At 35.5% G+C, this 21,134-nt stretch overlaps 1 protein-coding gene across 1 annotated transcript; it reads right to left on the bottom strand.

The window, feature by feature from the left end:
• Positions 1–8,575: 8,575 nt before the first annotated feature.
• Positions 8,576–17,131, bottom strand: LOC104093589 (transcription factor EMB1444-like). The gene is made up of 11 exons (XM_009599353.4): positions 16,836–17,131; positions 14,677–15,217; positions 13,927–14,130; positions 12,610–12,703; positions 11,972–12,013; positions 11,813–11,872; positions 10,275–11,510; positions 10,090–10,191; positions 9,368–9,514; positions 9,094–9,219; positions 8,576–8,924 (listed from the first exon to the last, which is right to left on the bottom strand). The coding sequence occupies exons 2-11, from the start codon at positions 14,772–14,774 to the stop codon at positions 8,835–8,837; spliced, it is 2,199 nt and encodes a 732-aa protein (XP_009597648.1). The 5' UTR covers positions 14,775–15,217; positions 16,836–17,131; the 3' UTR covers positions 8,576–8,834.
• Positions 17,132–21,134: the final 4,003 nt, after the last annotated feature.

The following is a 21,134-nucleotide window of genomic DNA, read 5'->3' as shown; positions in this document are numbered from 1 at the left end:
ATATCAAGCTACTTAAGCTATGACTCTCTGAGTAGTACCTATCAATCCTACCTTGATATAGTATCCACAACTATTGAACCTAAATCCTATAATGAGGCAATGAAGGATCAGAAGTGGATTGAAGCTATGTAGGCTGAGATAGATCTTCGGTAATTAATAACACATGGGAAGTAGTTACTATTCCCAAAGGAAAGGTTCCCATTGGGTGCAAGTGGGTATACAAAATCAAGCACAAGTTAGATGGTACAATAGAGAGGTAGAAAGCAAAGTTGGTTACCAAGGGATATAGCCAACAAGAAGGTTTGGACTATTAGGGGACCTTTTCTCATGTAGTAAAAATGGTGACAATTAGGACTGTGATTGCCTTGGCAGCCATGAATCAATGGGACTTGTTCCAAATGGATGTCTACAATGCCTTTCTTCAAGGTGATCTTGAACAAGATGTTTATATGCAAATGCCACCTGGATTTGGCTGCCAGGAGGGGAACAAAAGGTGTAGACTACTCAAATCATTATATGGCCTCAAGCAAGCATCTAGGCAATGGAATCTAAAGCTCACTGATGCTCTTCTGAAGGCTGGTTTTATGCAAAGTAAACATGATTATCCCCTGTTCATTCTGAAGAAACACAACAGCCAAATCATAATACTTGTGTATGTGGATGATCTTCTCATCCCAGGTAGGTCTGTGCATAATTTGGTAAATACCGAATTACTGTACCGAAACTGAAAATTTTGGTATTCGGTCTGGTATTTGGTTTAAGTTTTAAAAAAAATTGGTATTAGATATGGTATTTGATATTTTAAAATAAAATACCGAAATACCAATACCATACCGAAATATATATTATATTACACAATATATATTTTATTAATTATAATATAAATGTAAGAAATCTAAAATTTTACTTTCCTTTATTCTCTAAGTTCATAAAATAACTCTAAGCAAGTAACAAGATATTTCTCTAAGTTTTCTCTCTCTAGGTTGGTATTTGCTGGTTTTTGACAAAATTTTTGTCAACAAACGTTTTTTATTTTGTACTTTTGAGTACTTTAATTAAGAATATTTACCATCTATGAATCTATGCACTAGTTAGTATTCAAATCGAATAAACCAAAGTTGTCAAACCGAATAAACCGAAATCGAAAAGAGAAAAACCGAACCATACCGAATTTAATTAGATACGGTATTGGTATAGCATTTTACAAAATCGAATACCGAAAATACCGAACCAAAATATCTAAATACCGTACCGACCGACGAACACCCCTATTCCCAGGTGATGATGCTGGCCTAATTCAGGAAGCCAAAGACACCCTGCAAAAAGCCTTCAAAATGAAGGATTTAGGAACACTAAAGTACCTCTTGGGGATTGAAGTGTGTAGGTCACAAAAGGGAATATTGTTATGCCAAAGAAAATATGCCTTAGAGCTGATTACAGAACTAGGCTTGGCAGGATCTAATCCTGCACTAACTCCAATGGAGCATAACAGAAAGCTTACAGCAGTTGAGTATAATCAACACTGCATCATCAGTGATGATACAACACTAGTAAATTTGAAGGAATACCAAAGGTTGGTTGGGAAATTGCTTTATTTGACCTTATCCAAGTCGGATATAGCATACAGTGTGTAGACTTTGAGTTAGTTCATGCAATCACCCAAGAATTCACATATAGAAGCAACCTATAGAGTGGTGAGATATGTGAAAATGAGTTAGACCTTGGTGTATTAATGAGTGCATAAAGGGACAGAACTTTGAAGGCGTTCTGTGATGCAGACTGGGCAAGTTGTCCAAACTCAAGAAAGTTAATAACCGGTTATTTGGTGAAACTTGATAGTTACTTGATAGCTTGGAAGTCAAAGAAACAAAACACGATAGCAAGGAGCTCGGCTGAATCAGAATGCAGAAGTATGGCTTTGACAGTAGATAAACATGTCTCATTTTTAGGACTGCTCAAAGAATTGGAAGTCAAGATTCCTACTCCAATACAGTTATTTACATATAGTAAAGCTGCAATGCAGATAGCCGACAATCCTGTGTTTCATGAAAGAATAAAACATATAGAAATTGATTGCCATTTCATAAGGGAAAAGGTGCAGCAATGTATGATACATCCTAAGTATGTACCAATTGATGAAAAAGAAGCAGATGTATTGACAAGGGGGTTTGGTAGTTTACAACATTATCATATATTATCCAAGCTAGGATTGCTGAATATTTTCTCACCACCTAGCTTGAAAGGGGGGGGTGTTGAAATGTTAAGTTGACAGTTAGGTGATGTAAGAAGTTGATGTGTGAAGGGAGAGGTTGAGTGACAGTCTGTTAGTGGCCTAGAGTTAGTTATCAGTTAGTATAGTTTAATAGAGTCGGTTAGGAGGTTAGATATAATTAAAAGATAGTTGATTAGATATATATATATATACACACACACACACATACGTGTACAGTACTAAGGATCAGTATTTGTAGTTCATTTCTCAATTTCACAGCTCAGTACAATTTCCGAAAAATTCTTTCTCTAGACTTTCTTTCATAAGGTAGGAGTAAGGTCTGCGTACACATTATCCTCCCCAGACCTCACGTGTGGGTTTTTACTATATTTTTTTTGTTATTGTTATTGTTGTTGTCATCTCTCTCTAGACTTCATCTTCGATATCTCAACTGACCTTTATATCCACACAACAATGGTGGATTTTAACAACATCGTTTAGCTAATAATTAAATGAAACGATTAACAAAAAATAGAAATTATTCAAATGGTAGTTGGATGACGTAGAAGGTCCTGATTAATTCTATCGGATGGCTTAGGTTCACTCGAAGAAGGATTACATAACTAAAATCTGATTGAGTGAAATAGCAGGGAAAATGGTATGTTGACTCCTCTCCTGTGCTCTCCACTATTTCTCTCTATATATCTCAATCTGAATCTTTTTTCTCCTTTCCTTCTCATATACTTTCTCCGTTTCTTCCCTAATTGAAGACACTATTTAGTTATTCTTACTACTTTATTTTGGTTAAAATATTGTCTCTATTAATCATTTATGTGCAAAAAGTTACATATTGAGTTTGGTATCCCAAACTTTGTACATGATCGTTGAGATATGTTATTAGTCCTAACCAAAATTGTACATGATTTTATAAAATCTATGGTGGGTCATATATGGCATGCCCTGGTTTGGCTCTTTTGATCCTAAATGATCGTAGATTCCATCTATCCATGTTGACGAGCCCTTTGACTTGATTAGGAAGTTCAGCAAAAGAGTTGAAGACATGGATCATATCATTACTATGGATGAGACTTTCTAGTTTATCAGCAGGTGTGTTCTCTTCTCTGAAACAATAGCTGATAACAAATCCATGCTCTTCAACTAAATCCTGGATCTCAGTAATGATGTTCTGAATCTTCCAGGGGACTTTCCACTCTCTTCTAATGCATCTAGTGATGAGCATTGAGTCAGTTTCTCCCAAGGCTAGCCTATATCCATTTGCAGCACACCATTTGATTCCAAAGAGCATTGATGACGCTTCTTCTAAGTTGCTAGTCCCTAGTCCCAGAGGAATAAAGTAGGCAAAAATAACTATTCCCTTGTTATTTATGACTAGGCCTCCTCCGCCACACATGCCTTGAATACCACTCCCATCACTGTTAAGCTTAACAACTTGTAGGGGTGTATGTTCCACTTGACTATTTTGGATATCCTCTACTCTATCACTGCTTCACACGCCACACATATTATTTGTCAATCTTCTCCTAGTCTTGCTCTACCAAAATTGTTATTTAGTATCTACACAAGAGTAAATAAAATATTAGTATTGTTTTTGTAAAAGGAGGGTCTAATGTTCTCAAAATTTTTGCTGCATCTTGACTTCCATAACTCCCAACAAATAATAAAAGGAAGAGTTTTGGTAATGAGTTTAGCAATGCAATTATGAGCCTTGAAGTTCCACCATTTGAGAAAGAGCATTTTGAGGTTCATGTTGTTATAGTCTATTCCCAGAAGACCAATAAAGAATCTCCATGTCTTCTTAGCATGTTCTCCTAGGCAGAAGAGATGATCAATATTCTCAATAATAAGATTTTGATTGTTATTGTTGCAACAGTGGTATATAGGGTCAGTATCAATCCCAAATCATGAAACTCTATCCTCTGTAGACAATTTATCTTGGATAGCTCTCTATGTGAGGAAAGAGATCTTGAAAGGAACTTCATTGTGCCATACACCACTGATATATCTGTTCAATTCCTTTCTCTATCTAAAGGTATCCCAGGCAGAGCTAACTGTGAACTGTCATGTATTTCTTGGCATCCATATGGCTTTGTCCATCTTATTCCTGCATAACTTGATGTTTAGATCCTTGATCCTCCTTTAAGTTTCCTCATCTGGCTGCTCTTGAAGTCTGCTCCAGTCCCAAGTCCCATTGATAAGGACTTCATTTACTCTGATTTGGTTCTGTGTATTCCTATTTTGAATGAGTAGATAGAGAGAACCTAAGTTGGACCATTTGTCATACCAAAAGGACACATCTCATGCATCAATGCTCCATAATATGTTGTTATCCACCTCCTCTTTAATACTGCATAGAGTTTCGAGATTGGCCAGAAGTCCATTGAGCGATAGATGGATGATTATTTTAAAAATGAATTCCTTGCATGAATTATTTCCATAGTGAATTTGTAGTTTTCAGTGTCCACCATTCTTCTTACTACTTTCATTGAGAGCTGCGAATTGATCTCCACTTGTCACGACCCAAAATTCTCACCTTCGGGATCGTGATGGCGCATAACATTTCACTTGCTAGGCAAACTAACGTTAGAATAATATTAGCCATTCTTAAATAATTTTAAATTAATTAATAACAAAGAAACAAATGCGGAAATAAAGTCTGAAATAAAGTGAATAATCCATAAAAATAGTGATGTCTAATTACCATCCCAGAACTGGTGTCACAAGTGTACGAGCTACTAGAATAATACAAATAAAGGTTTGAATAAAAATAAAACTGTCTGAAAGAAATACACAGCTACGATAAAGTGGAAGGAGACTTCAGAACTGAGAACGCCATGCAATTATACCTCAAGTCTCCTGTGAATAGTTGCATCCGAGCAAATCTATTGTACGCCGCTGGGACCAACTCTGGTATCTGCACAAGAAGTGCAGAGCATAGTATGAGTACAACCGACCACATGTACCTAGTAAGTGCCGAGCCTAACCTCGACGAAGTAGTGACGAGGCTAAGGCAGGTCACTTACATTAACCTATACGCAATAATAATAATAATAACAATAATAAAAATAAAACAGGTAACTCAATTCAACAGTTGAAGCCAACTCGACAGTCATAACCAATTATTATTTCAATCAGTTTTCGGTGCGGCGTGCAACCCGATCCCACGATATATTCATATTCAATTCCGTTGCAGCGTGCAACCCAATCCCACAATGTATTAATTTCATTTAATCTCGTTGCGGCGTGCAACCCGATCCTCAATATATCTTTTCAATCAATTCGGTTGCGGCGTGCAACCCGCTCCTCCAATATATTCATTTCAATCAATTCTGTTGCGGCGTGCAACCCGCTCCTCCAATATATTCACTTTCATTTCTGTTGCGGCGTGCAACCCGCTCCTCAAATAATATAATTTACCAATTCTTATAAAAGAAATTACTCCAATAAATGCAACAATTAATATGAAATTATAAGATAACAAGCATACAATAATTATGATTTATTCAGAAATAAGTGATGACAAGTAGCAATTAATTGTGAAAATTAAGAAGGAAGTAGGCAATTTAATAATTAGCATGTTAAATGTCAAGTAGCAATTAAGTCACATAAATCAAATAAGCATGTAGCAATTATAGCATGGATTCAAGGCATAATATTGAGCAAGGAATATGAGAGAAATAATTAATATAATAATTAATTCATAATTTAAAATAATTTATGATTTTCAAATAATTATGCAAACAATTAATTTGACGACGTATAGACACTCGTCAACTCGCTTATTCGTCGTTCACATGAATTTCACATAAACAATAATTCAAGGGTTCTATTCCCTCAAGTCAAGGTTAACCACGACACTTACCTCGCTTCGCAACCAAATTCAAGATTCCAATAAACCTTTTCCTCGCGAATTCGTATCCGAAAGCTTCAAATCTAACCACAAATTTTTCACATTAAAATCCATATGAAATTACTAATTTTCTGGATTAAAATCCGAAATTTATTTTTAAAATCGACAGTAGGGCCCACGTCTCGAATCCCGAAAAAACTCACGAAATCCGAACACTTGTTCCGATACGAGTTCAACCATACAAAAATTATCGAATTCCGACATCAGATTGGCTTTCAAATCCTAAATTTTCGTTTTTGAAAAGTTTTACAAAAATTCAAATTTCTTCCATCTAAATCCGAAATAAATGAGGAATATTGACATGGATTTATGAAATATAATCACTTTCGGATATAGAATACTTACCCAAGTCGAAATCTTGAAAACCCCTTTGAAATCGCTCAAATCCGTGCTTGAAATATCTAAAAATAAGAAAAAATTTCGGACTCTTTGATTGATACACTGCGAGGGATTTTCGCTCCTACGGTGAACTTGACCGTGCCTGCGATCTCGCTTCTGCGGAGCCAAATGCGCATTTGCGCTGCCTTCCGCTTCTGCGGACGCGCGGGTGTGTTCAAGGTTCTGCACCTGCGGCTTTTTGCCCAGCTTGCCCAAGCCGCTTCTGCGGCCAAGGCTTCGCAAAGCGAAGGCATGAGAAGCAGCAAAATTCCAGATTTTGCTTAAGTCCAATTTTTATTTCCATTTCGATCCGAATCACACTCGGGGTACTCGGGACCCCATCCGAATATACCAACAAGTCCCGAAATATAATACGGACTTACTTGGGGTCTCAAATCACGTCTAACAACGTCGAAATTATAATTTACACCTCGATTCGGACTTATGAATTTCAAACTTTTCAATTTACAAAAATCGTGCTGAAACATATTAAATGAATCCGGAATGACTTCAAATTTGGCATACAAGTCATGAATGACCTAACAGAGCTATTCAAATTTTTGGAATCTCAATCTGAGTCCGATATCAATAAAGTCAACTGCGCAGTCAAACTTTGGAAATCTTTAGCCTTTAGATTTCTAGTTTCCGTTAAATGGCGATAATTTGAGCTAGGGACTTCCGAATCCAATTCCGGGCATATGCCCAAGTTCCAAATCACGATACGGGCATGTCGGGACTGTCAAAACACTTATCCGAGTTCGTTTGCTCAAAATATTGACCAAAGTCAACTCAGTTGAGTTTTAAAGCTCTATTTCACATTTTAATCCATTTTTCACATAAAAACTTTTCGAAAAATTATACTGACTGCGCACGCAAGTCGAGAAATATTAAATAGTGCTTTTTGAGATTTTAGAACACAAAAATAATATTTAAAATTAAAGATGACATATTGGGTCATCAGACTACTTCATGTATGTTCTCTGGAAGTATTCGACTGGGTCACGGAGCTAATGTTGAATCCGTCTGGCTGGATTAGTAGACATTTTGTTGTTTTTAATTACATTTTTGAATTGTTGAATTCAGTAGATAAACTTTAGTAGTTAAGGTGTTGTTTTGGAATTTATTGAACTTCTGATTGTAATTTCTGTTTCGGAGTAGCTGAAATATAGTTAAGTTGCTGGATGAATTTTATTCAATTCCTTGAAGTCCATTACATGTCGCTTCCTTTGCCGCTGCCGGCTCCTCAGCTCCTCCTGCCACTACCTCCAAACAACTAACAGATTCTTAAACATCTCTTTAAAAAAATTAACTAAACAACTTGTTTAACATATGTTTGAAGTGGCACATATTTATTAAAAGTATATCTTCTAATTTGTTTGGTCTTGTTTGATTGGATACAGAGTCCAAGGAAGAAGGAATTTCAACACATAAGATGAATATGCATAAAATGTCTTTACATACTGCATATTACAATGTTAAATTAATGGTAAAAAATGGAAACAAAAATTAATTTATTTTTAATCATAGAAATGTGGTACTATCCTGTTTCAGTTTATGTAAACCAGTTTGATTATCTATGAAAGAAAAGAAAAGAAAACTTTGAAGACTTTGGGCCTTAAAAATATGCCATAAGATTTGTATGATGAAGTTCCAAGAAAAACTATGAATTGGGAGGATGATACTTTTGGTGAATTGATCATACCCCAAACCGACATAGATGAACAAGTCGAGTATATTAGGGCGTTTGAGAGCAAAATAATTCTGTAACTTCGGGAGAAGGGGTGCTCTCTAGAGGGTAGCAATTGTTTATAAAAAAAACACAAGACTCAGCTAAGTGTTACGAGACTTTTGGTTTTAAACATACATAACATTTGTGTAATCATAAAAACTTGTCACTAAGGATAAAATGAAAATTTTATTTCTTTTTAAATTTAATAAAGGTTTATTCTTTTTGAAAAATAATTAAAAGAAAATAGGTCAATATAAACTAAACTGAGAAATTAGTATTTTTGGATGGACAAAAGTTAACGGAGTGCTAAAGAAATTGGAGACGGAGAGAGTATAATACTAGCCTCGTTAAAACCAGGAGGTTCAACCTTCATAAATTCACATAGTTACATAATAATATCACACGTTCATGGTAAACTAACAGATGCAATTTGGTAGTTACAAATAATAGAATTCAAGGCCTCAACCTTGATACGAAAATCACATGTCGCATACGGCATATCTATCACATGTTCATAGCGGTATATCAACAATAGACGAGGTTCAATAGCTCCAATCATCACATCTCTTTGTGATTTAATAAACCAACTACATGTTGCGCGAAATAGAACTTGGAACCTGCTGTAAGAGCTGCATCAGCGGCCAGAAGATATCCAGTCTATGGCAGCTTCCTGAGACCTGTAAGCAAGTATAAAAAAATATTTCGGTACATGTATACTGCCATTTCCCTGATCTTGTTAATCAAGTTCGAAAATTAACTACAATGGAGTAAATGAGTGTTGCTTATCCATTCCGAAAATGGCGTTAAGAAGTTGTGAAAGGTAAAATCTATGAACAGACGGATTACCTCAACGATGAATTGAGCCCAGGTGCTCTCTGGACGCTTTTCCATCACACCCTTCAGAATCGTCAGCTCCAAACGGTGAATAACATCAGCGATTTCTAAGAAGCGTCCATGGTCGTCACACATCATCTGTTTGAAACTTATGTCAAATTTCATAATATGGATGTCAAGAATACTGATCTCTCAGATTCGTGTTATGGTCCCAGATCAGAAGATTCTTTTAGAACACCGAAAAGTAAAAAGAAACTAGGACTAGTGAAGAAGCCATATGATATACCTCTATAAGCATGTGTCCAGGGTACTCCAAATCTTTGACCATTATAGGGCATATCTGGTCCTCACTTCCCAATTCTTGAGCCCAACTGGTGCCTCGTTGAACACTAGTTTTTACTTCAGGTGATTGGAGGCTCTTGTCAGGGGCTACCTGCCGTGCATTTATGGATCAATGAAATTAAGACCTGACGAAATATTGGACCCGCAGAAAAAGAGAGTGTGGTATTGCATTCATGGCCTGTTTCTTTTTCTTATTGTTAATGGATATGAATTTATCTGAAGACAAACCGCACTGCATTCCTTCTTGTAGTTGCTTTCTAGTTGTTTACTCATAATAATAGCGCTAGAAAGAGGGTGCGATTTTGCCATAATATTTTTGATAAAACTTCAAAAAAGAAACAATTCCCAACAAAAACAACTAAGTACATAATAAATACTCCCTCCGTTTCAAATTAGATGAGGTACTTTCCTTTTTAGTCTGTTCCAAAATAAATGACACATTTCAAAATTTGGAAATAATTCAAACTTTGAACTCTTCATTTTACCCTTAATGAGAAGCTTTTATAACTACCCAAATGGCATGGCCCCACAAAGCTTTTACCCCTTAAGTTTTTAAGACCACAAGTTTTAAAAGTCTTCTTCTTTTTCTTAAACTCCGTGCTTAGTCAAACTATATCATCTAAATTGAAACGGAGGGAGTAGCTATATGAACCACGGAATGCTTACCTCTTTCTGAGTCTGGCACCTTAGTTTATCAGCCTGATCAGTAACACTTAGCAGAAACAGCATGTGCTTTATGGTTTTATGTAGTAAACCATCAATGCTACACTGCAATGGGGAAACAAAAAGTTAATTTAAGCCAAGGTACAAGGAAAGTACCCTAATAGAACTAAGGTGAAATTAGCACTTACTTTGGCGCCATTAGGGACAAGTTGTCGCAACTCCTTAAGCCGATCCTGAATTAACTGCCTATCTCGTGGTCTGGGCCTATGACTATCACCAGACCGTCGTCTTTTCTTGTTGGTATTAGATATTTTTGACTCCTTACGACAGCTCAGAGAGCTAAAGACTTTCGACTGATGCTGACCCTCATTAAATGCACTGACAACACAATCAAATGAAGAAGCAGAAGGCGAACAGTTAGTCAAAGCATATCTATCTGCCCCAGCAGAAGCCGATGTAAGAGAGCTCCATGTAACTGTGTTATCTCCAACCAAAGCACTTTCTGTTGATTGGTTTTTCCTTTTGCAGAAAGGAACAGGCTTTCCTAATGGCATGTTTAACGATTCCAGACCAGTCATTTTGTTGAGTGAACTGGCAACTACAGCTTCCAGAAGATTCTCTGCATTATCTTCTTTCAGACGCCATCCATTAGATTCCCCGAAAGATGGCTCAATATTAAACATAGGATCAGCAGTATAGATGGATTTGCTAACAGTATTCTCGCTAAAGCCAGACAAGTTGTTGTGAATTGTACTTCCAAGGGCTTTGTATAGTTCACATTCTGTTGGATTTCCGAGAATAGTGTCACTGCAATCCATTCCAAGAGATTGTGGATCTAGCACGTCTCCGTCAAAGTAAAAATCTAGCTCACTGGAAGCATTAACTCCACCGACGACATTGCAGCTAGAGTAAGAAAAGGTATCTACATCTTTTGCATGGCAAGAAGATCTATCCAAGCTGTTTTCTGTTATCCCTGATTTATTATCATCAGAATATTCATGATTGAGTTGCTTCACTAGATTAATCATGTCTGCATGTTGCATTTCAATTTTTCTTTCACTTGCATTTTCTAGGACATTTAGCACGTTTTCATCGAACATACCAATTTTGCTTTCATTGGCATTCTCAAGGACATTTCGCATGTTTTGTCCAGATAATTGAAAGGGATGTTGAACCTCAATTAATGAAGTCATCGGAAATGCAGTTGATAACTTGTGATCTTTCAGAATTGCTATATCAGCAGCTAAATCATCTTCATTAACCTTATTTGTGGTAGTTTCAGATAGTATATTCAAACTCTCTGAGAGACTAGACTGTAGAAGAAATTCACAGTTTCCTCCACCAGGTAAAAAGTTCTCCACAAATTTGAAATGGGCATCAAGTTCTTCAGCAAGATTGGTAACCATCTCCACGTTTTCAGCTACCTGATTTTTTGAAAGAAATACAGTATCGTCAATCGTGTGAATGACTGTAAGAAGATACCACAACATGTAAGCACATATACAATGCAAGGGAAAGAAAAAGTAAATGAGGCATCATGTAGTTCTATGGCCACCCCAAAGCTTAGAAATCACGATGAAATATTATGCTAAAGTTACATATGCTGCTTAAGTTTCCATTAGATAAGTATCAGACACAACTTCAAAATTCACATTGGCATTTGGCAGAAACAGATCCAATGAAGGCCTGCAATATTGAAAATATTGTGATATCAAAAATGACACACCGTTTCCATTGATCCTAGTTGCAGAACACCGTGAGGAATACAAGGTACCAGCAATATAGTCTGAAAAAGAAAGATATGTTAATGATTAATTTAAGGAATACTGTAAACACAAAAGATGAATAAAACCGCCTCAAATTTAAGAATGCTAAATAAATTCACCTTAATGCCAGCAACAAACTGAAGCAGCCACTCATCTGGACACTGCAACAAATTTCAATCATTCAATTTATCAACTACGCTTCAATCCAAGAAGTAGATTTGAGAAATTAGTTATCCATAAAAAAAAGGGCACCCCGGTGCACTAAGCTCCCGCTATGCGCAGGGTCTAGGGAAGGGTTCCAAATTACTTTGTTGTACATTAACAGGAGAGCTCCAAATTAGTTATCCACAACTACCATTAAAGAAGAAAGGTTATGCAAAGAGATCAAAAAAGGGTAGCTCGGTGCACGAAGCATCCCGCGTTCACACAGGTTACCGGAAGGGCCGCACACCAAGGTGGTATAGGCAGCCTACCCTACTGCAACCATCAGTGGCTGATTCCATTGCTCGAACCCGTGACTTATAGGTCACACGGAGACTTTATCCGGTACTATAAAAAAAACGGAAAACTTTATCCGGCTAATTTTTTTTGGGGGGGGGGGGGGGGGGGGGGGATTAACAGCAAAGCTACATCAATTTTGGCCTCATTAACAGTGTGTTTAAGTGTAACATGGGCTCCTCTCAATTGAGAAAAGGACAAAAAAGTTAATCAATGAACTACATTGTCCAGAAGCGAAAATGTCAAACGTCATATATACCTCAGCAACAGAACCAAAGCTGAGCTCTGCAGGTGCTATACCGTCGGAAGAAATCCAGTGTGGGATGCACAAAGAAGCCACTTCACCAACCACCCTGTTTCATTTTCAACAAAAGACATATATAATAAAAACATTATAGTTGACTCTTGGTCTCATACAAACAAAGGAGATGGACTACAAAAAGTAGCTCTCAGCTTATCAGGATCATGGTTAAGTATAAAGATGATAACCATGCAATGGGGATCCAAACCTGACCATACGTCTAGGAGTAAGCCAGGTAAACTATGTAACTGTTAGCTTAAACAACCATCAAGAATAGAGAGAAAATGTTGGTTTATCATTGCAGAAATTCACAGATCAGTATAGATTTCACTCATCTAATGTGGTGGCATATCGGATCTGAAATGTGTGCGACAGTTATTTCGTAGTTATATCCACTCTGATCTTTCCATAAAACAGGCTTCAAGCACCAGTAAATTCTTGATCTGTCTATAAGAGATAAATGGTAAGCACATTTGCTTCTGACAAAGATCATGGTTATTGGCTAGACCCTTCTTTCTCTTTTCCCTCCAACAAGCATTGGGTTACCTTTTTTAAGATGATGCACACTCGATAAGTCACAAATGTCTTCTTAATCACAAACATTAGCAGTTTATTAGGAGAAGCTAAGTCAGTCACTTTATTTTTCCTTTTATTTTTTACAGGGAGCTAGTTTTCTGTGTTTATCCACTTGATAATTTATTCAACAGTACCAGTACAATACATTCAACAATTTGTGACTCCCTTTGGCATACACTCACTTGCCATCACCAAGAAAAGCAAGATTTTGGTACATTTTGCAATCGAGAAATCTCCACTGGCACAGGTGCTATCTGAGGAAAATTAGCTAATCTAAATTTACAAAATATTATAGAGAATTCGTTGGTAGAATGGGAAGAATCGGGGAAGAAGGGAAGACAAGGAATGAATGGAAAGATCGAAAAGTTGGAAGTGGAATTGGCTACACATTTGTTCGAACAAAACAAAGAATGAAGCTAAAGAAACCACATTTACATGATGATGAAATGGCCAACACAACTTTATGGGATTATGCTCTTTCAGAGCAGTAGCTCCCCTAGAGAAACTTTACAGTCTTAGAGTGACACTATGAAGTAACTGGAGGACAATATCAATGGCCTGAATCTTTTACCTCCAGCCCACAACATCTAGCGAACATGTTAGCGAGCTAAAGTCATTTTTTATGAATGCCTAATTATGCTACTATAACAAATTCAAGAAATAACAGAAGCCAGAAAGAGATGGAAATCAATGATCTACCCTTTTCCTGCAACGTGATAAGTACTTGACATCTCAGCCATGGCTAAGCCAATTGGATGTTCACCCAAATTTCCAATATGTGATCTTGATCCACAGTTTGGGAATAACTCATTCAAGGTTTTGCTGTAATAATTGCCTATTAGACTTCTGTAAGGTTCTCTAGCACAAGGAATGTCCAGATATCCATCTTCCCATGTCAAAATCCTGCCAAAATAAGTCGAGCCAATGTAAGTGAGCGACCAGTTTCAACCATTCAGCTTGTACACAGATTACAAACCACCTAAGACCAAGTCCTCGGAAAAAACAAAAAGCTGCTCTAGTGAAATGCTGCTAATGCAATACATTTTTAATTCAGTTCATGGAAAAACAAGGGCAAAAGGAATTCCAACAATACGATACAAAGGGAAAACAATATGTAGAAAGACAAATAAGACAAATATTAAACAAATACATAGAGACGCCCATACTGTGGGCTGCAAAAGAAATAGAATGAGAGTAAGCCGTTGCATATACAAGAAGATGGATGTCATAAAAAAGGTGTATAGCATTTGTATTTTCTTCCGTTGGAATTTCATGCGATCCAAATCAAGTAAGCTGGCTAGCGAAGCATAGGCTTGCCAACCAGAAAATAATTCAGAGAAACATAGGCTTTCCTCGGAAATATACTTCTCTTATTTTCTTTTTTCTGTTCTTGTTTTACTAGATAGGAAACTGAGCTGTCACACTGGAATAGGCGAAGAAACAACTTACGTAGCATAACCGTGCTGAAGCTTCCAGAACACTGCGTAGTTCCATGGAGGTTTGGAGCAGAGACTTTGCAGCAAATGCCTCAAGGAAGCAGCTCTCATTCTTCTTTATTCTAAATAATAAATCAAAAGCTCCAAAAATTCAGATAATAGCAACACAATTTACCATCAAATCGCTGACTAACTTCCACGATATGATCCTCGTCCAGCCTGAACTATAAACAAACCAGCTCTGCGCTTCATTGGGGGCTCGGTTGAAGTCAAAAGTAACATATCCATTCTTTTAATGATCTCTCCAACTATCAAAAAGCAAATTGATGCAAAGGGCATAACAAATGGATTTCAAGCTAGAAATTAAGAAGAAAGCATGGCTGAGAACGCGTCCATCACTTCAACACCGATAGAGAAGCAAATAATGCAGTAAATTCTGATCAAAGGACAAGAAAAGCAGAGAAGAAGCCTCCAATCCTATCCAGAGCAACTTGGTGCTTCCACTAAACAATCAAGAGAGAAGCCAAAACTCAAAGCCAGAGGCACAGGATAAACTGTAAAGAGAAAATTTACACGATTATGACAAATCCTCCAGATAATCAAAATACATAAAGTCAAAAAATTAAATATACAATAACAATTTTCTCTTTAGGGAGGCATAATTGATTATATCAACTAAGACATATCTTTCTTCAGAACTATTTCTGGTCAACAACTATGATACAGTCAATATTTCAATCTACTAGTTTATTCCCGACTTCCCGTTGATTTATAGAGAACAGACAAATTATTTTGGATTGTAAAAGAATTAAGGCCGGAGGTTAAAGAGATTTAATACATTTGTTCAGAAAAAGTAGATTCCAGTTTAATTGAAGATATCAAGTTTCGAAGTGAAGGTTTGCAACAATTCTGCACCTTTTTTGTTGGATGAAACAATGATAATTTATTAACAAAGCATCCAGAAGTTGTACAAAACTTAAGGAGGTAATAAAATACAAAAACTCATGTACAAATGTACATTATTTACATCCCAATTTTACATCAAAAAAAAAAAAAAAAAATATCAGAAAGGCATTTAGCTTGTTGCACATACTTTATTTTGGACTAAATCAAAAACAAGAATTGACTTACAAAGATCGATACAAAGGAAAATCACAATCTACCGCTAAAAACCAAAGCAAAAAGTTTACTCAATTTTGTCAAAAGAAAATACTTTTTTTTAAATTTCTTGGAATTTGTATCCTACTTAGACCAAGTAAAAAACATGAAAGCATTTCTAAAGTTCTATCTTTCTCTCATTTTGCACTAAATCGTTGCACCTTAATGGATATATACCAATTGTTCTAAAATTTAATTCAGACTAGCTTGTAAAATTTAAGCTGTTAAAGAGATTGACAGCAGACTCTTTAATATTTGGTGCAATAATCGAACACAAATCATTATTTGCAAATACTTCACTATTTGAATTTCATGTGAAAATATTAAAATAGGATTAAGTTATATACGCTATACACAGTGTAAAAAACATTCAGTGAACTTAACCTGTGACAGCACGTTAGTTACAATTTTTACCAGATTATGAATTACACCTTATCAAGAGATTTAGCTGTAATTACCTAATAAATGACCTGATTTTATTATTTTCTTTTACACTGACAGTGCATAGAACTTAAACTCATTAAAATAATGATATTAAGATGTATTTTAAGTGAAAATACTGGTATCTACACTTAAATTTTCAACTTTCTTATAACGTTTTTGAACTTCAAGTCCAAACACAACTTCATCCCCGCTTATTTTTCAAGCTCAACAACAATTACTTATTTTTGTCAGCTTCAACTCAAAATATTGTGCAAATGCCTATTTCGTTTCAATCAAAACGATAGTATACAATTGCGGCACACGAATGAAAACTTCTAGTCTAACAAAATCGATACAAAAAATTTAAACAAAGGATTTAAATTATATACACTTATAGTTTAAAGTTTTTTTTAACGCTATCAGTGAATTTTAACCTATTATTACTTTTTATCATATTATCACTTAATGTTTATCAGAAGATTAACTTGTAATTATACAATAAGTAGTGATCTGATTGTGTAAATACTTATCTATGAAAAAAAATCGATAATTACAAAAAGGGAGAGGAATATAAGGTAAGTGAAAACTCACAAATTGTTATGATGAAAAAGAGCAGCTTAGTTAGCTTCAAAGGAAAGAACTTTTGTAAACTTCGAATTGTTTAGCGTCCATAACTGCAACACTTCGAATTGAACTCCTTCCGCAATTAAGAAAGTAATGAATGAAATGAATCGAAGTTTCAAGAGACGAAGAATGATACGGAGCTCATTTTCCGGCAGTAATAATCACACTGTTGTGTTGCACCCGAAGAACAACGAGCAGAGAGAGAGAGAGAGATGATGGCTTTGGGGAAAGCGTGAAATGACTTTTGAGAATTCAGAGCGAGGGTAGTATTTGGTGTATAAATAAAGGCGCTAAGAGCCCCACCCCCACTAGTGGGTGAAAAAGATTTATCCAAACTAGTACTAATTTAACTTTAAGCCTCTTTTAAAAATTATATATTATATATTTTTACAGTCGTACAAATATTATACCAAATTCAAGATTACAGTTTTCAAAAGTTATTTTCACTTTCTCAAATTTCGTACTAAATCAAATTATATCACGTAAACTGATACGGAGATTATATGAAATGACTATACACCTTAATATGTTTGATTAAGTAAAAAAAATTGAGGAAAAAAAATATCTTTTAAAAGTTGTGGTCTTAAATATGTCGTGTATTTATATAATTATAAAAATATGTCATCAAGTATAAAATGGAAGCTTAAAGTTAAAATATTTTTATATATAAAATATATATTTTTTTAACAATATAAGAAAGAAGGTGTTAATATAAAATAAAATACATAGGTGGAGCCGTATTTGTTCTTTTTCATTTTTTTTCTTCCTTTTATTGTACTTTACCGTCTTTGTTTGATGTGCTTTTATGAGTTTTTCGCCAAAAATATTTCTTCAACTATATTCAAAGTTAAATTGTATCCTTATATTACTATAATGAACAAAAAACATTCCCAACGATCTCAAAAGTTAGAATTCTATCCTCTTCATGTCACACGTCCCTTTTGATTGTGTTATTTATGTTTTGATTAATGTTAGATAAAATCATAATAAAGAGCTTTTTATTTAAAATTTCGTCTAACTTCAAAACTCGAACTCAACATTATGATTAAAAGAGAAGAAATTCAACCTTCCTACGACAATGTTCGGCTATATATATTTGACTCCTGAGTGCCCTTAGGGGTCGTTTGGTTCGAAGACAAGATTATCCCGGAATTATAATCTTGTTATTAATAATTTCTGACTTATTTAGTACCGGTTAATATGTCAAAACTCTATTTCCTAGCCTTGTCATATCCTTTTGTGCTATTTAATGCTAATTTAATTTTGTTGAAATGACTTTGAATTATTATTGCAACTAGTAATATACTACAGATCAATTTTTTATAAACCAAAAATTTTAGATGATAATTCTCATCTACTTAATGCATAGAGATTAAAAATAAAAATGAGTTAGAATTATTAATTCAAATCAAATATTCTAGCAAAAAGAAAAGCTATAGTTTAGATTAAAGTTTGGCTGGTCAAAGCCATTAATGTAGAAAATGTTTATTTCAAAGTTAGAAAGCAGTACTATTAATGCAGATGAATTCATAAGTAATTTTTTTGCATGATTCGCATTTTATTAGTATATCCAGCTAAGAACACTACCAAATTGATAATTAAATCAAATTAAACATATAACAATTAACATCAAGCTCAATAGAAGTTGAACTTATACTGTAGGTACAACTTGCTAGTATTTTATCAAGTCAACTTACCAAGTATATATTATAAACATTAATTTCCGTCGAAACCATTCTGTAATGTACATTTGTTAGTCCTTCAAAACATAGAAATAATTTATTTTTCGCAGTCTCTAACTGTTAATTGCAAAGGATAAATTAATTAATCAGCTGATCTCCACGAGAAACAGTACACTACGTATGTTCTCTTATCGTTGAACACCACGTGTAATAGATATCTATACTTTATTTTAAATAATGGTTTGATGTCAACTTAATAATTTTATTTTTATTTGGTTGACTAGTTAGAAAACAACTAGATTCTCATTTATACTTTTATTAGGGTTAGCATGGGCTGTGGACAGGCACAGATGCACTCTTTTGATAATGTATATGGCCATATCTACAATTTTCGTGTTGACTCACTTCAAATCATGTTGAGGATATTTTTGGATCAAAAGATGAACGGGAGATAAGTTTAAACTATTTACCAAATAATAGGGTAATTTTAACCTTTTTCCGTTAAGGCAATCAAGTTCCTGTTGAGGTTTTATTTTTAAGATGTAATATTCTTAAAATGAGGGTGAATGGGAAATGGAGGGAAAATGAAATTTTGAGTAAAATTTTAAGTTTCCCCCACTTAACAATGAGACATTGTCCCATATTGGAAGTGGAAGACATTTTTGGTGGGTATATATATAATTGCTCTTCTTGTAGCTCTTAAAGAGTTAAGAAGAAAGCAAGCCTCGCGCCGTCGTCGTCGTCGCTCGCTCGGCTACGGCTACGGCTTCGGCTACGGCTACGGCTTCCGATTGATTGATTAATGTTTTGGACCAAATTTATTTGTTAATAGTAAATATTAACGTAAGATTATCCGTATTTGTAAACGGATATTTTCCAATCCGTGTATTGATAATTTGGCAGCCGGATAATGGTCTTCCCACCATGAAGTGCTTGCTCCACAAATATGAAGTGCTTGCTCCACAAATATGTAATGCTTGATCCACCATGAAGGGTGGACGTTTGGTCTTGCGCTCCTTCTTGGCTGCTATATATATGAGCAGCAAATGTTGAAGAAATACTAAACTCAACATACAATTCGCTCAACAAATTGGCTATACATTGCACTCCTTCCTCTCAGAACTTCCATACGTTTTTCTGAGTATATACTCCTTCGTTCTGCATTGTTTTTTAACTTCAAACAAAGCAACTGTAAGTGTGATTTGCTACCGAATTTTGTGTTCGCCGAAACACTGGGGTTTGAAGTACCGCTACACCAGTGTGTTATTCGTTCTATCCTGGGAGGAAATAATCCATTACCTTGGGTACTAGGAGGGGATTAAATTCCTTAAGGAAACACTGTGAATTCAGTGGGCTCGAATTTATTATTATTGTTTCATTACGTTAACTTATATTTTGCAGAATTAATATTTACAAATACAGCAATATTGACCGGGAATAACAATCTTAAGGAATTTAATATTTATTTCTGTACTTGTGTTATTCTTATTATTCTGCAAACTAAAACCTTTGTGGTTTGTGTACTCCCGTTTTGGAGAGTTAAGCCTTCGTGGCGTTTTGTTGGATATTAAAATCTACGTGATTTTTACTCCAGTTTGAAAACGTGTATTAAACGTTTGTTTGTGTCATTCTTTTACATAAAAGATGATGACTGAAAACGAAAACCAAGCTGTTCCGATGGCGACTGCCAACGCAACGACAAGCCGAACACCGGCGTTGGCACCGGCAGAAAAACTCGGAAAATTTTCCGGGATTGATTTCAAACGCTGGCAGCAGAAGATGTTCTTCTACTTAACATGTCTACAGAAGTTCATCAAAGAAGATGTTCCTGATCTGCCGGATAAAACTCCAGATAATGAACGCTTTCTCGTGATTGAAGCGTGGAAGCATTCTGATTTTTTATGCAAGAATTATATTCTTAGCGGACTGGATGATAATCTGTATAATGTATACAGTAGCATGGAGACATCCAAAGAATTGTGGAATGCGCTTGAAAAGAAATATAAGACTGAAGATGCCGGGATGAAGAAATTCGTTGCCGCAAAATTTCTGGACTACAAAATGATAGATAGCAAGTCTGTTATTACTCAAGTCCAGGAATTGCAAGTGATTATTCATGATCTACTTGCTGAAGGTCTTGTAATCAACGAAGCATTCCAAGTAGCAGCAATGATTGAGAAGTTGCCTCCGTTGTGGAAGGACTTCAAAAATTATTTTGAAACACAAACGAAAGGAAATGTCCCTTGAAGATCTCATTGTTCGGTTGAGAATCGAAGAGGACAATAAAGCTGCTGAAAGGAGAGGCCGTGGAAATTCAACAATAATGGGAGCAAATATTGTTGAAGCTAACAAAAAGAGGAAGAAGGCTTCTGGTCCGAAATACAACCCAAGTAAGAAGCGGTTCAGTGGAAACTGCTACAACTGTGGGAAAACCGGACACAAATCTACGGAGTGTCGTGCTCCGAAGAAAGACAAGAAAAGGGGTCAAGCAAACATGGTAGTAAACCATGATGATGTTGATAACTTGTGTGCCATGCTCTCTGAATGTAACTTGGTGGGAAATCCTAAACTGTGGTGGTTTGAT

The sequence above is a fragment of the Nicotiana tomentosiformis genome, chromosome 7, assembly GCF_000390325.3.
Source record: "Nicotiana tomentosiformis chromosome 7, ASM39032v3, whole genome shotgun sequence".
Lineage (NCBI taxonomy): Eukaryota > Viridiplantae > Streptophyta > Magnoliopsida > Solanales > Solanaceae > Nicotiana > Nicotiana tomentosiformis.
This window is presented reverse-complemented; position numbering and strand designations above follow the sequence as displayed.

Excerpts from the sequence above, each read along its gene's own strand:
- LOC104093589 (XM_009599353.4), bottom strand. The coding sequence starts at position 14,774 with ATGAGAGCTGCTTCCTTGAGGCATTTGCTGCAAAGTCTCTGCTCCAAA. Across the intron at positions 11,873-11,971 it reads AGTTTGTTGCTGGCATTAAG|ACTATATTGCTGGTACCTTG; the intron begins GTGAATTTATTT and ends TTTCTTTTTCAG. Across the intron at positions 9,220-9,367 it reads CTGGACACATGCTTATAGAG|ATGATGTGTGACGACCATGG; the intron begins GTATATCATATG and ends AGTTTCAAACAG.